The sequence below is a fragment of the Scyliorhinus canicula genome, chromosome 20 (assembly GCF_902713615.1).
Source record: "Scyliorhinus canicula chromosome 20, sScyCan1.1, whole genome shotgun sequence".
NCBI classification, from domain to species: domain Eukaryota; kingdom Metazoa; phylum Chordata; class Chondrichthyes; order Carcharhiniformes; family Scyliorhinidae; genus Scyliorhinus; species Scyliorhinus canicula.
The window spans coordinates 45,746,325-45,762,742 of NC_052165.1; the positions used below are offsets into that span (position 1 = coordinate 45,746,325).

General features: G+C 43.8%; 1 protein-coding gene across 1 annotated transcript in view; it reads left to right on the plus strand.

Annotated features, from left to right (window-relative positions):
* The window catches only part of pawr (PRKC, apoptosis, WT1, regulator), an 84,959-nt gene that overhangs the window by 54,786 nt on the left and 13,755 nt on the right, over nt 1–16,418 (plus strand). The window contains exons 4-6 of the mRNA XM_038780293.1: nt 6,447–6,478; nt 14,655–14,811; nt 15,094–15,198. Coding sequence (XP_038636221.1) covers nt 6,447–6,478; nt 14,655–14,811; nt 15,094–15,198 — 294 coding nt within the window. The remainder of the gene's footprint in view (nt 1–6,446; nt 6,479–14,654; nt 14,812–15,093; nt 15,199–16,418) is intronic.

A 16,418-nucleotide genomic window follows, 5' to 3' on the forward strand; every position in this document is an offset into this window, starting at 1 on the left:
TGAGATTAGGCTGGGTGACTCATTTTTTGGCTGACACACACAAACATACAAAATAGGCGTCGACCATTCGGCCCCTCAAGCTTGTTCTGCCATTCAGTAAGATCATGACTCATCTGTTTGTGTTTAAATTCCACATTCCTATCTACCCCCTATATATATCCTTTGATTCCCTTGCCTAACAAGAATCTATCTCCCTTTGCCTTAAAAATATTCAATGACCACCTCCACTGCCTTCTGAGGCAGAGTGTTACAAAGTCTCTCAACCCTCTAAGAGAAGATTTCAGCTCATCATTGTCAATGGGGCTATTTGTAGAGTGAGTTGCTTAATTATCACCACCATTCATGACCGAGTCATGGAACTTTACAGCACAGAAAGAGGCTTTTTGGGCCATTGTCCCTGTCGGCTATCGAGCACCTATTTGACTCCTGTTTTTCAGCACTTGGTCTGTAACCTTGAATGCTGTGGTGATTCAAGTGAGTTCCAGACTCCTACCACCCTCTGGGGGGAAAAAAGGTTTTCCCTAAATCCCCTCTAAATCTCCTGACTCTTGCCATAAATCTATTTCCCCTGGTTATTGAACCCTGTGGCAGGACTGCAGAGTTGGATCTCATCCATTAGTTGTGGGATTGCCTAACTATGCCTATTACGGGGCAGCACGGTGGCACAGTGGTTAGCATTGCTGCCGATGGCGCTGAGGACCCGGGTTCGAATCCCGGCCCTGGGTCACTGTTCGTGTGGAGTTTGCACATTCTCCCCGTGTCTGCGTGGGTTTCACCCCCACAACCCAAAGATGTGCAGGATAGGTAGATTGGCCACTCTAAAATTGCCCCTTAATTGGAAAAAATAATCGGGTACTCTAAATTTAAAAAAAAAAAACTATGCCTATTACTTGTTGCTTATGCTGTTTGGCAATCGGTAGTCCTGTGTTGTGGCTTCACCAGGTTGACACCTCAGTTTTAGGTGTGCCTGATGTTACTCCTGGCATGCCCTCCAGTACTTTTCATTGAACCAGGATTCATCCCCGGCTCTGTGGTAATGGTAATGTGGGGGATATACCGGGTCATGAGGTTACAGATTGTAGTCAAGTACATTTCTGTTGCTGCTGATGGTTTATAACGCCTCATGGATGTTCCGTCTGGAGTTGCTAGATATGTTCAAAGTCTACCCCATTTTGCATGGTGATAGAGTCAGATAATGGGGGTACGGTTCCTTAATGTGAAAACAGGACTTATTCTGCACTAGTGTTTAGTGCTGGTCACTACTGCAAATACTGTCATGGACCATTCATCTGTGACAGGTTGGTGAGCATGAGTTTTCCCTCTTGGTGGCTCCCAGGCCATTTGCTGCAGAATCAGTCTAGAAGCTATGTCCTTTAGGACTCAGCTGGCTAGGTCAGTGGTTGTGCTAACAAGCCATACTTGGTAATTGAAGTCCCCCAGCCGGATTACATTCTGTGCCCTTTCCACCCTTTGTACTTATTCCAAATGATGTTCAATCTATAAGAGTACCGATTCAACAACTGAGGGTGGGGCTGGTGTGGGTTGGGAGGTTAGGAAGGAAGGTGGTGGGTGGTAACTGGAGGTCAGTAGGTCGTAACCAGCAATGTATTTCCTTGCTGATGTTTGGCCTGATAGAACATAGAACATAGAACAGTACAGCACAGAACAGGCCCTTCGGCCCTCAATGTTGTGCCGAGCCATGATCACCCTACTCAAACCCACGTATCCACCCTATACCCGTAACCCAACAACCCCCCCCTTAACCTTACTTTTATTAGGACACTACGGGCAATTTAGCATGGCCAATCCACCTAGCCCGCACATCTTTGGACTGTGGGAGGAAACCGGAGCACCCGGAGGAAACCCACGCACACAGGGGGGAGGACGTGCAGACTCCACACAGACAGTGACCCAGCCGGGAATCGAACCTGGGACCCTGGAGCTGTGAAGCATTTATGCTAACCACCATGCTACCCTGCTGCCCCCATGTCATGAAACTTTACAGAGTGGATGTTGAGGACTTCTGGGCTACTCCCTCAACTGTACACCACTGTGCCGCCACCTCTGGTGGGTCTGTTCGGTTGGTGGGACAGGACATATGCAGTCATGATGATCGTGGTGTCCTGAGACATTGTCGGTATGGTATGATGCAGTGATTACAATTTTGTCAAGCTCCCTTGACGATCTGTGGGTCAGCTCTAGCTCTCCCATAAGCCTGATGTTTACAGGGTTATAATTTCCAGTGCCGAGATTGCTGCTGGGTGGTCCGTCCAATTTCATACCTTTTGTTGTACTTTGTAGCAGTTCGATAAAATTGAGTGGTTTGCCAGACAATTGCTGACCGTTTCTGTGTCTGGAGTCACATGTAGGCCAGACAAGGGAAAGACAGGATTTATTCCCTAAATGACATTGATGAACCAGATGGGGTTTTCTGATTATCAACAATGATGTCACGGTCATAGAATCATAGAATTTAGAGTGCAGAAGGAGGTCATTCGGCCCATCGACTCTGCACCGGCCCTTACAAAGAGCACCCTACTCAAGCCCACGTTCTACCCTACCTCCGTAACCCAGAAATCCCACTTAACCTTTTTGGACACTAAGGGCAATTTAGCATGGCCTGTCCATCTAACCCCGCACATCTTTGGACTGTGGGAGGAAACCGGAGCAGACACGGAGAGAACGTGCAGAGTCCGCACAGACAGTGACCCAGCTGGGAATCGAACCTGGGACCCTGCAGCTGTGAAGCAACTGTGCTAATCACTTTGCTGCCCGTTACTATAATTGAGATCAAGTTTTATATTCAGCTGTTATGGTGGGATTTGAACCCGTCCCACCAGAGCTCCAGCCTGAGCCTCCAGATTATTGTGGCATGTTTTTTCAAAAATATACTTTATTTGTAAAATATCTGAAGGAACATTGCAAACATTTCAAAATGGCAATCACATAAAGTGCAAGAATATTGATGTTTTTCAATACAATTGTGATGCATGTAATATTCACCATATACATTCAATGCAAGTCATACAGCCGGAGGGGGTTCTAGACAATCCCCTCCCCTCAGTTCACTCTGGCTGAAAGGTCTTAGAAAGCGACCTTTCCCCATTGCACCTCCGTGGTGGCTCCCCCAAGCTTTTAAAAAAAAATTTAGTATATCCAATCAATTTTTTCCAATTAAGGGGCAATTTAACGTGACCAATCCACCTACCCTGCACATCTTTGAGTTGTGGGGGTGAAACCCACACAAACATGGGGAGAATGTTCAAACTCCACACGGACAGTGTCCCAGAGCCGGGATCGAACCTGGGATCTCGGTGCCATGAGGCAGCAATGCTAACCACTGTGCTCCCCCAAGCTTTAGTGCATTCCTTAGCAAGTAGTCCTGGGTTTTGGAATGTGCCAGTCTGCAAAACCCGGTTGGATACAACTCTTTTGCACTGGCAGACCAAAGAGTGTCTTTTATTGATTAGTTCAATGACATTACCACTATGCCACTGCCTCCCTTAAGCCTTTCTGCCTCTCCACACCTTCGTTTACGATGCTAAACCTACCTCTTTGACCATGTTTTTGGTCTAACTATCCTCATGTTTCTCTGTGTGGCTTGGTGTCAAATTCTGTTTGATAACATTGGTTTGTTTTGCAAGCACCTGCCTGTTGCCAATAGTCAGCTCCTTATAGGGATTGAAATGCATTGCAACTGAAAAGCAGCAGGAAACTGCTATTAAAATCTTTAGACGTTGAAGGATAATAAAATGCAAGAGGCAACAGGTAATAGGAAACCATTAATTTTCATTTGCAGTTTACCAGAAATCCCAGGTGTATAGAAATATCACAGAGAATTCTCCACATGGAAAAAGAGACTACAATCAAAGCTATAGCAAGGGAAAAAATGTAACATTATTCCATTTTTCAGTCAATTACTGGTCAGTGATTTTCGGAGGTAATCCATGTAATTTGCCCAACTGTGGGCACAATCTATCAGCATCCCAACACCTTAAGTATAAGAAATAAGCAAAGGAATAAGAGCAGGCCATTCAGCCAATTGAGGCTGCGCCATCATTCAATAAAATCACGGCTGATCTTCAACCTTGGCTTCCACCTTTGCACACTATCCAAATATCCCTTAATAACCTTGGTATTGTTTCAACACCTTGGGCTAGTGCACAGTCAATTCCAGCCCCACATGACCTGGAGTCACAACACAAGCAAATTAACCAATAATTCTTATCAAATTCCCAAAATCTTTGGCTCTTGGCTGCCTAATAATTACAGTCTCTAGGTTTTTAAGTTGAAACAAAATTACTGTTTATTTATAACAAGATCAATGGTTAAATATGCAGTGAATGCAACTGAATAACAACAACCCATCTGTCCCCCCTTTACCCGCATGCACACACGACTGACAAACACAGAGGAGGAGAGGAGGAAGAGTGTAAAAATAATAAGGATGGGGGTCAAAACGTTAAGAGACGCAGCAAGTTAAGATGGTGCCTCAGCAAGCTATCCTCACAGCACTCTGGTTTACAGCTGTTAATGGTCTTCTTCACAGAGTCGTTCATTCAGTACTCACAAGCAGCAGGTTTTCTTCTGGAGAGACACCTGAGTTTTTTTTATTAAACTGGGCTTTCTGCCTGAAGGTTCACATTCAGGCCTATTTCTTTCCTGAGGCACTTTATCTCACATTAATCCTTGCTTCCAGCTGATGGTTTGACTTCAAGCCTTTGTAGTCTCAAGAGAATGACACTCTTGCTGGAGAGATAATCATCCCTCACAGTGGCCTTATGAAGAGTTCAGCTGGACCTTTTGGGAGAGAATTACTTGAAATCCTCCAGCCAGACTGCAGAACCAAAAGTTGAAACTGAAATGGAAACTTGTGGCGCCGAGAAAAATTCTAGAAAAATAATATCCAATCACCTCTTATTACCGTGAGGATCACAGCCTTCTGGGCCAATTCATTGGCCACCAACCACATCAATCAAATTGAGTCATCGCTGGGACCAACCAATCTCCAGCCACCAGTCTAAAACAGCACAGCCTTCAGGAATCTGCATGTTTGAATTAAAGGCTGCTTTGCCTTGAAAACATAAGTCAATTAAACACCCATTGATCAAAAATGTAACAGCAAAATAAAAGAAAGGGAAATAAGCAGATAAACAGGGAAAAAAGGAAGGAGCCTGACAGTATTCAAAAATATGTTGATCTTTGTCTTGGATAGACTGATTGACTGGGCATCCACAGAGCTCTTGTCGAGAATTCCAATGGTTCTCAAACCTCTGAAGAAATTTCTCCTCATCTCGGTGATGAGCAGCCAATCCTCTATTCTGAAACAAGGACAGCGTTTTCTAGATTCCTCAGCTTGGGGAAACAACCTCCCATCATCTGATGTGATGGAATAATATAGAAATATAGCAATGATCTAATTGAATCGCAGAACTAGCTTGATGGGCTGAAAGGCTTCCTCCTGTTCCTCTGTTTTCATTTCAATTCGGAACCTAAAAACCTTTTCTAAAATGTATCTCCCCCGATCTAAGTCAATGTTCAAAAACATTAGCTTGCTAATGAGAAACGTATGGACCAACGGTGATTGTGGTGTTTGAGTGTTAAGAAAATGACTGCTAAAATCAAATCATTATGCAAATGACGACATCATTTTAATCAAGTCCAACTTCAGTGAGACCATCTCTCCGTGGGAGCATTTTCTCAGACAAATTTTGTGCTTTCAGAACTCGCATCTGGTGCCCTGACCAACATTTCTTTCTAAATGTTGTCCTCGTCAAATCCCTCCATGGTCACGTCCTTCCTTAGATCTCTAATTTTCTCAAGCCCTGCAATACTCTGAGGTCTCTGCACTCCTCCGATTCTGGTCTCTTGCGCACCACTAAATTATTTGCCCCACAATTGTCAGCCATGCCTTTAGCTGTCTGGGCCCTAAGCTCTGGAATTCCTTCCCTAAACCCCTCTTACATTCTACCTCTCCCTCCTTTTAAAGAGACTCTAAAATGTTCGCTTTGACCAACCTTTTGCACCTTCCGAATATTGCCTTTTTTGGCTTGGTGTAACATTTTGTTTGATTGTGGTTCTGTGAAGTGCCGTGGAACATTAATTACAGGTCATTGAAGCAGTTTTTGACGTTTCTGGGCGAGGTGATGGGATATAATAGAAATACATGTTTCTTTGTCTATAGCTAACAAGCCAATATTACTTTCTGCTGAGCAATGGTTCATTTACTGGGGTCAACTTTCTCCTTTTTATTTTGGATCGTTTTCCGTCTGTCAATGATAGCCTGTTAGAAACTGCTGCTGATAGTCGAACAGTCTGAAATCAGCGACAGCATACTGACCTCCAGCAAGAAACCTCCCTCTACTTTGCTGACCCCAGCCTCAGGAGAGTTGATTGAAATAAGTCTGGATTATTATTGAGTAAATATAATTTCTGTTTTTTCTTAGGAAACTCCTAGAACTACAAGCCGATGGAAAAGGTAAAGAAATGTTTTCACAAAGTTCCAGTTTTATGTGAACTCTGTTCTTCCCCTCTAAATGTACTGGGTAATATGTGACTGTGTGGCTCCAGGATCAAATCCAACCTCAACTGAGACTATTACTGTTGTTTCTTTTGTTCCTCTCCCGAAACGAAGACCCACTGCTAGTTTTGGCTGGTCATTAGCTGCAATACTACATTGAATTGAGGTCACTCCTGGCTGGCAGTGAGGAGGGAGAGTTGGCAGGGGATTTCCTTTGCATTGTACATCAGCACCATGAGCTAACTTCCCACTGAGTGGTGTTGGCAAGTTCAATCTCCTATTCAGCCTTTATACTGAGCGTCCAAACTGTTCATAGACATAGAAAGAATACAGCACAGAACAGGCCCTTCGGCCCACGATGTTGTGCCGAACCTTTCTCCTAGATTAATCGTAGATTATCATAGAATTTACAGTGCAGAAGGAGGCCATTCGGCCCATCGAGTCTGCACCGGCTCTTGGAAAGAGCACCCTACCCAAGGTCAACACTTCCAACCTATCCCCATAACCCAGTAACTCCACCCAACACCAAGGGCAATTTATCATGGCCAATCCACCTAACCTGCACATGTTTGGACTGTGGGAGGAAACCGGAGCACCTGGAGGAAACCCATGCACACACAGGGAGGATGTGCAGACTCCGCACAGACAGTGAACCAAGCCGGAATCGAACCTGGGACCCTGGAGCTGTGAAGCAATTGTGCTATCCACAGTGCTACTGTGCTGCCCTTAAGAACAAATTAATCTACACTCCATCATTTTACCGTAATCCATGTACCTATCCAATAGCCGCTTGAAGGTCCCTAATGTTTCCGACTCAACTACTTCCACAGGCAGTGCATTCCATGCCCCCATGAAAACCAAGCCAGGGACAAAAATGGCTGTAAATATATAAGGGGAAACAGACCAACCCCCTGCATTGGGTTGTGCACAGTCTTTTATTAATCTCCAGATTTCCAGTAAGCAACTGATCCCGCAGACCAATAGGTTGATCTCAGGCTGGTGCAGAGTTCAGCCGAAGCTCAATGGGCACTCTCACCTCTGTCAGAAGGTTGTGGCTTCAAATCCCATTCCAAAGACTTCAACATGTAATCCAGACTGACACTCTCAGTGCCAATATTGAGGGAGTGCTGCACTATCGGAGATGTTGTCCTTCAGATGGAATGATAAACCGAGTCCCCATCTGCCCTCTTGGGTGGATATAAAAGACCCCATGGCACTACTTTGAAGAACAACAGGCTCTGTTCTGGTCAATATCCCTCAAGTAATGTCACCAAAATAGATCATCTGGACATTATCTCATTGCTATTTGGGAGCTTGCTGTGCACAAATTGGTTATTTTGTTGCCGAAATTACAACAGTGACTATGCTTCAAGAGTACTTAATTGGCTGTAAAATCTTTAATATGTCTTTAGGGCATGAATGGTGCCTTTTTGCATAGGAAAGACATTAGTGAATGAAAAATAGAACTAAACCAAAGAAAATTTCTAAAGTATTTTAATTGTTCATATGTTAAAGACAATTGATAATTTCAATGAATAATAAAGCAACTATTTCACAGAAGGAATTATTTATGATTGTAGAAGCAGAACAGGTGTGCTTTTACCTGAATTTAAAAGGCAGCTGATGAGCAATAATTGGTTCATTAACCTTCCCCATATGCTTCAAGAAAGTTAATGAAGAACATCGGAAAGGCATTTTTATTCCTTTAAATTTAATTTTGTACCGTTTTGGCAGTGATTAAGAGGCAGCCGTACTTGGTCATCTCCAGCTTTTTACATACCAACCACATGAATGTTATTTGGTCATACATAGAAATATACGCAGAAAATAGAAGCAGGAGGAGGCCCTTTGGCCCTACCAGCCTGCTCTGCTACTCATTATGATCATGGATGATAAGGGGTAAACCTTTTAAGACTGAGGTGAGGAGAAATTTCTTCATCCAAAGAATGCGAATCTGTGGAATTCAACATCGCCGAAAGTATTTGAGGCCAAAATGTCGTGCAATTTCAAGGAGGAATTAGATACAGCTCTTGGGGCTAAAGGAAGCAAAGGACATGGAGAAATGCGGGATCAGGGTATTGAACTTGATGATGATCATGGATCATGGTGGTTAACACTGTTGCTTCATAGCGCCAGGGTCGATTCCCAGCTTGGGTCACTGTCTGTGCGGAGTCTGTACGTTCTCCCTGTGTCTGCGTGAGTTTCCTCCCACAAGTCCCGAAAGACGTGCTTGTTAGTTGAATTGGACATTCTGAATTCTCCCTCCGTGTACCCGAAGAGGCGCTGGAGTGTGGCGACTAGGGGCTTTTCACAGTAAATTCATTGCAGTGTTAATGTAAGCCTACTTGTCATAATAAAAATTATTATTATATTATTGAACCACATCCACCGGTTCTCCCTGATCAACTCTACTACAGTAGTTACATCTTCAAAGAATTTAAGTAAATTTATCGAGCATGATTCCCTTTCGTAAATCCATGCTGATTTTGTCTGATTGTACATACCACTGCTTTCCAAAAGCAGTGCTATAAATCCCTTGCTAATGGACACTAGCAACTTCCCTACTCACTGGTCTATACTTGCCTGTTTTCTCTCTATCTCCCTCTTGAGTAACGGGGTTATATTAGCTACCCTCCACCGATACGAACCATTCCAGAGTCCAAAAAATTTTGGAAAATGTCTACCAATGGATCTACTATTACTAGGGCCACTGTACTCTGGGATGAAGATTCAGGCTCTGGAGATTTATCCGCCCTCAATCCCATTAATTTCCCCAAAACCTTTTCTTTCCTAATTTCCTTCAGCTCCTCACTTAAAAATAGTGTTACTCAGAATTTCTGGTACATTATTTATGTCTCTCTTTGTGAAGACAGAAGCAAAGTACGAATTTAGCTCCTCAGCAATTTATTTGTTCCCTGTTATCGATTCCCACGTTTCTGCTTATAGGGGGCCTACATTTGTTTTTCTCCATCTTTTCTCTTTACAGAAACTTTTACAGTCAATTTTTATGTTCCCCGCTAACTTTCTTATTGTATTTTCACCGTCTTAATCAATCTCTTTGCTGAATTTTAAACTCTTCCCAATCCTCAGGTTTATCGCTAATTTGTATGATTCTTCTTTGAATCCAATACTATCTCTAATTTCCCTTGTAAACCAATGTTTGGCCGCAGTTCCCTTTCTACTCTTGGGCTAAATTGGAATAAACAACTTTTTGGCATTCACCTATTCAGTCCCAGGAAATCAGTTCATAATAATAATCTGTATTAGTGTCACAAGTAGGCTTACATTAATACTAAAGTTACTGTGAAAATCTCATAGTCGCCATTCTCCAGTGCATGTTCGGGTACACTGAGGGAGAATTCAGAATGTCCAATTCACCTAACAAGGACGTCTTTCGGGATTTGTGGGAGGAAACCGGAGCACCCGGAGGAAACCCACGCAGACACAGGGAGAACGTGTAGACTGCGCACAGACAGTGACCGAAGCCGGGAATCGAACCCGGGTCCCTGGCGCTGTGAAACAACAGTGCTAGCCACCACAACCGTGCAGCCCATGTTGCTGTTTATGCTCCACTTGAGCCTCCTCCCATTAGAAGTCATAGAACCCCTACAGTGCAGAAGGAGGACATTCGGCCCATTGAGTCTGCACTGACCCTTCGAATGAGCATCCTACCCATTTACAAGACCTGTCCACCTTGCCCTATTCCTGTATTCCAGAAAATAATCTGCACATCCCTGGACACTAAGCAGCAATTTAGCATGGCCAATCCACATCTTTGGACTGTGGGACGAAACCGGAGCACCCGGAGGAAACCCATGCAAACACTGGGTGAACATACAAACGCCACACAGACAGAGGCCGGAATTGAACCTGGGTCCCTGGCACTGTGAAGCAGCTGTTCCACTGTGCTGCCCAACCTGGAATTTCCTGATCCGCAGTCAGATGCGTTATCCATTCTTTCTCATCTATATTTAATAGCATAACCCTGTTTCACCTTCTCCTCCTTAGATTTATCTAGCTTCCCCTTAAATGCATCTACAAAATTGACATTAATCTTTCCCTGTGTCAACGAGTTCCACCTTCTCACCATTCTCTGGGTAAAGAATTTTCTCCTGAATTCCCTTTGGCCTTACTAGTGACTAAATTCTTTTGATATTCTTCGGTTTTGCTCTTCCCCACAAGAGGAAAGACTTGTTCTGTATTCACTGAGAGCAAAACCATTCATCATTTTGAAGGCCTCTTTTAGGTCACTCTTCAGCCTTCTCTTCACAAGAGCAAAGAGACTCAAACTATTCATGCTTCTCTACTGGATATAACTTTACCGTTCTGCTATCATCTTTGTAAATCCTTTTTGCACCATCTCCACAGAAATATAGAATTTCACAACACAGAAGGAGACTATTCAGTCCATCATATCTGTCGGCTGCAAATTAATTCTCCAGCCTAATCCCACTGTCAAGTTCTGAGTCTGTGGGTTACAGCATTTGAAGTGCATTTCCAAGTATTTCTCAAATTTGCCGGGGGTTTCTGCCTCTACCGCCATTTAGGCAGCAAGTTCTAGACCCCACTACAGTCTGCATGATAAAGTTCCTCACAGGAACATCGGACTTAGGAATAGGCCATTTGACCCTTCAAACATGCACAACCATTCAAAAAGATCATGGTTGATCTGGTTGTGGTCAAATCCACCATCCTGTGACCCCCCCCAAATCATTGATCCTCTTGTCCTGTCAAAAATCTATCTACCTGGGCCTTGAATACCCTACCCACCTCCACAGTTCTCTGGAGGAAAAACATAGAACATACAGAGCAGAAGGAGGCCATTCAGCCCATCGAGTCTGCACCGACCCACATTAAGCCCTCACTTCCACCCTATCCCTGTAACCCAATAACCCCTCCTAACCTTTTTGGACACTGGGCAATTTAGCATGGCCAATCCACCTAACCTGCATGTCTTTGGACTGTGGGAGGAAACTGGAGCACACGCAGGAAATTCACGCAGACACGGGGAGAATGTGCAGACTCTGCACAGACAGTGACCCAGCAGGGAATCGAACCTGGGACCTGGCACTGTGAAGCCACAGTGCTATCCACTTGTGCTACCGTGCTGCCCAAGGTAAGGGAACTATTTGTCTGAGTAAAAGTTCTCCTTTCTGTCTTAACCCCGAGTTCTAATCTTCCCCCATAAGAGGAAACATCCTCCCAGTATTTGCCCTGTCTTGTCCCCTCAGGAGGTCATATGAATCAATAAGATCACCCCAGATTCTTCAAAACTCCAATTGGTATAGACCCAGCCGTTCAACCTTTCTTAATGAGATGAGCCATACATCCCTGGAATGAGGCCTCTTCTACCCTCTAAGCCCTCTGTGAATTATTTTAAATCTATGCCTCCAGGACTTCTCTTCAATGGGAAATAGGTTCTTCATATTCAGGTTCTTCTATATTCCTCTATAAATCTCCAGTGTCTTTATATCCTTTCTATTATGGTGGCCACAGTTTTACACAGTAAAATTATGTTCGCTGTTCCCTGTTGCGTGGCATGACTTGCATTTTTTATACGTTGTGCAACTTATGAATAGTTGTGAGCTGACTGCAGCCTCTATTATCTCTAAATCACTGATTCATGAATCGGTCATGTGTTCCATTTACCAGCTGAGGCTCCAGACAATTTGGGGATTTTCCCTCTGAACATTAGTTTTAGTTCACCTTGCCAGTTGAAGTATCTTTACTATTCTATAAAGAGATAAGATGAGTGAATTTGATTTGCTCCTTGTGCTAATTTGATGGTCTGTGTTGCTAACTTGATACTCTTCATGTTGCAGTTGTGGTTGGTTTTGTAATAAAAAAAGAAAAACTGCTGAAAACCCTCAGCAGGCCAGATAGCTAGCATCTTTGGAGGGAGAAGGCAAGTTAACCTTTCAGGCTGATGACGATTTATCAGAACTTGAAGAGGTTGGAGCAGTATTTTTCTAACGTCCTTCACCTTCCAGCTGTCTCTGAGGCATTTGTCGACACCACTTTCTTGTCTGAATATTTTATAGCCCCTATGATCGGGTTCCCTTGTCTCGGGATGGCTAGCATGTAAATAAGTCTTTGTGTTCCAGATTCCAATTCTGTTCAGTCAGCCCGAGGCACCAACACACCTTTATTGTGAGATTCATCAAACAAAATACCTATTTCAAACTTCACAGACATAAAAGCAAAGTGCTGGAAAAACCCAGCAGGTTTGGAAGCATCTGCAGAGAGAGAAACAGTTTATGTAAGGAGTCCAATATAATGACTCCGAACTGAAGGGAGGTAAGAATGTGATGGGGTTTATGTTGTTGAAAAGGGTTCGAGTGTTAGGTGAAGCAAAAGAGAAGGTAAGGGAGAGGTTCGATGGCAGGAGAGATTAAGTGACAGAGATGCCATGGACAAAGGGAAAAGGAAAGGGAGTGGTTGTGATCATATCAAAGATACAAAGAATTGTTACGGAGTTGGTGTGAAAAGCTGAATAAAGGTCAGTGCTGTCTGAAAGCAAAAATGAGAACAAGATACAGATTGGCATCAGGGGGGGGGGAAAGAGAGGAGAGTTCATGTCTGAAATTGTTGAACTCAATGTTGGTTCCAGAAACCTGTAAAGTGCCTATTTGGTAGATGAGGTGCTGTTCCTCCAGCCTGTGTTGAGGTTCACTGGAACACTGCAGCAGGCCGAGGACAGAAATGTGAGTGAGAGCACGATAGTGAATTGAAATGGCAAGCCACCAGCAGGTCGGCGGGCATGCTCGTGGACAGAGTGAAGGCGTTCTGCAAAACAGCCTCCCAGTCTGCATTTGGTCTCCGCAGTACAGAGGAGGCGGCATTGTGAGCAGTGAACACAGTGCACTAACTTGAATGGAGCACAAGTAAATCACTGCTTCATTTGGAAAGAGTGTACGGAGTCTTGGACAGTGAGGAGAGGGGAATGGGGGTGGGCCTTGTGTGGAGACACATGTCTCAGACATGTCAGTCTTTCTTGTCTCACCTAAAACCTTTGCTTCACAGAAACCCCTCCTTGCATTGGTTTAATCTGATCTGTCCGTGGTTCTGTTGAGAGATCGCAGACCTGAACCGTTAGCTGTTTATCTCTCCGTAGAATCTGCCTGACCTGTTGAATATTTACAGAATTTTTTGGATTTATATCCGCTTTCCAGCATCTGCACTACTCTGCATCAGTACCCCCGAGACCAATTGTCTCCCAGCCCAGCTGTTGGCCACCATCCACTCCCCATGGTCCTAGTGCCATAATTGAATGAGTGACGCTGAGTATTATTTTAATTCCCATCCTCTGGAATTAGCCAAGTTGTGAATACTCCCAACATGTTATATCTCCCAGTACAGCTTCCGGATTCAGCATATTATTTCCAATGTTACCAACAGACAAAGATGTGTATTTTAATCTGGATTTGTGTCCTTTTATTGTGTATCTGCTTTTTCCCAGACACTGGTTTCCGTACGTATCTCTGGGTCACTGTGCCCATACCCACCTGTTGAAAAAAAAAATGAAAGGCTAACATTTTATAATGCCTTTTACTGTCTCAAGCCATTCCAAAATGCTTTACAGCGAGTGAAATACTTTTGCATTTACTATTTATGAAATGTGCCAATCAATTTGCTCAAAAGAAAACCTCCAAAACATCAAGGTGAGACTGAGCAGATAGTTCCAGTGGGATAAATATTGGTCGGGACACTTCCTCCCTGCTCTTACGCATAATAATGCCACAGACCTGTAACATCCAGCTGAGATGGAAATGAGGCCCTTGGTTTGGTGTCTGATTAAGAAAGACAGCACCTCTAATAGTGCCGCACTTCCTCAGTATTGGCACTGGAGTGTCGGCCTGGATTTTGTGCTTGAGTTTCTGAAATGGGACTTGAATCCATGCCCTGTGATTCGGAGGTAAGAAGGTTACTCACCGGGCCACACCTGAGGAGGTAAGAGTGCTACCTCTGGCGAGACACAAGGCAAATATATACAGCACGTTGGTGCATTAACTGATTACCCCCTCGGGCAGCTTTCAGTCAGTAACTCAAATTTATTTGTCTTCTGAGATACAGTGCTTCATTCTTCAGTTTTATTTTGCATTTAAGTTTGAAATCTCCCCCTGTGTTCATACAGTACCACGAATGCTCCTGAAGAAGATATCACAGCGTATTCAACCAGCAACAGGTACGCTGGTCGAGCAGAGCGACCTGGTTATAATCGTTATGGAAACACTTCTTCAAGTTCCACCTTAAGCAGTACATTAGAGAAGAAATTGGAAGAATTTGAAAAGGTACCTAGTGGTGCGGCAGTTATTCTGCTGTAGTGTATGAGAGATATATTCTGGGTGGGCACGGGTGAGACTTCATGCATTGGTTCTTCTGTCCCAGTGCACTCCCGCAGTCCTGACAGTGTCTATTGCAGCAGCGGCCTATATTTGAAAAATAACACCGCCATTCGCTATTATTATTGATGCCAAATCAGAGTAAATGAACAATACGACTTAGATTCTGAAGTACATACGATAAATTGATTATTTTATGTGCAATTAATATGAGGTTTCTTTTATCACCAGGATCTCGTCAAAGAGAGACAAGAAAATCAAAAACTAGTCAAACTACTACAGGAAAGAGATGACCTTATTGGGAAACTGAAGGAAGAAATTGATCTTCTGAACAGAGTAAGAACTATTCATGAGAAAATCTTTCTGTCGTAGAATTGAAAAAATAATATTGATAAAGGAGGTATCAACATCAAATTTAGGAATTTCAGTTTAGGAATAATAGACTGTGTGTGTTACATGGTGTAACGTTCCTACCATGGTAACAGAAGGGGGTCATTTGATCCATCTTGTCCATGCCGACCCAAAGACACCCAGGTTCCCTTTCTAATCCCATCTTCCTGCATATAGCCCAGAGCCCTGCAGATCACAGCATTTAAGGTGTAGATCCGTGTATTTTTAAAAAAGAGTTTAGGGCCCTTGCCTCCACCACCAACACAGGCAGCGAATTCCCGACACCCACCCGACACTCTGCGTAAAACTTTTTTTCCTCATGTCCCCTCTAATCCTTCTACTACGTAGCTTGAATCTATGACCCCTGGTTTTTGAGCACTTTGCCAAGGGAAACCAGTTCCTCCTGTCTACTCAATCTCTACCCCTCACAATTTTGTATACCTCGATCATGTCACCCCTCCGCCTTCTCTATTCCAAGGAAAATGACCCCGACCTCTCCAATCTCTCCCCATGGCTACAGTGCTCCAGCCCTGGCAACATTCTGGTAAATCTTCTCTGCACTCTCTCCAGAGCAGTTACATTCTTCCTGAAATGTGGTGACCAGAACTGCACACAATACTCTTGTTCTGGCTTCACCAGTGTCTTATACAGTTCCATCATTAAAAATCTACTTTTGTATTCTATACCTCTGCCAATGAAGGAAAGCATTCCGTATGCCTTCTTTACAACCTTATCTACCTGTATTTCTACCATTGCACACCGAGATCTCTCACTTCATCTACCCCTCTCAGTATATTCCCGTTTATTGGATATTCCCTTTTACTGTTTGACCTCCCTAAATGCATTACCTCACACTTATCAGAGTTGAACTCCCTCTGCCACTTCACTGCCCACTCCACCGAACCATCGATATCATACTGGTGCTTACTGCTATCCTCAATCCAGGGCTTTTCAAAGTGTGGGTCGCGCGAGGATCACGGAGCAATCGGTCGCACTGTTCCCCCGGTCATCCCAATCATGGGAGAAGTGTTCAACGGTTGCTACTGGCTTTTAAATTGAGAATGGCGGCCGCTGCTGCCGTTTAAATCAAAATAAATTAGACTGGGTGTCGTCTTCCAATCAGAAGCGGCAAAAAGAGAAGGTCATGCACCGTGTACGTACACTTG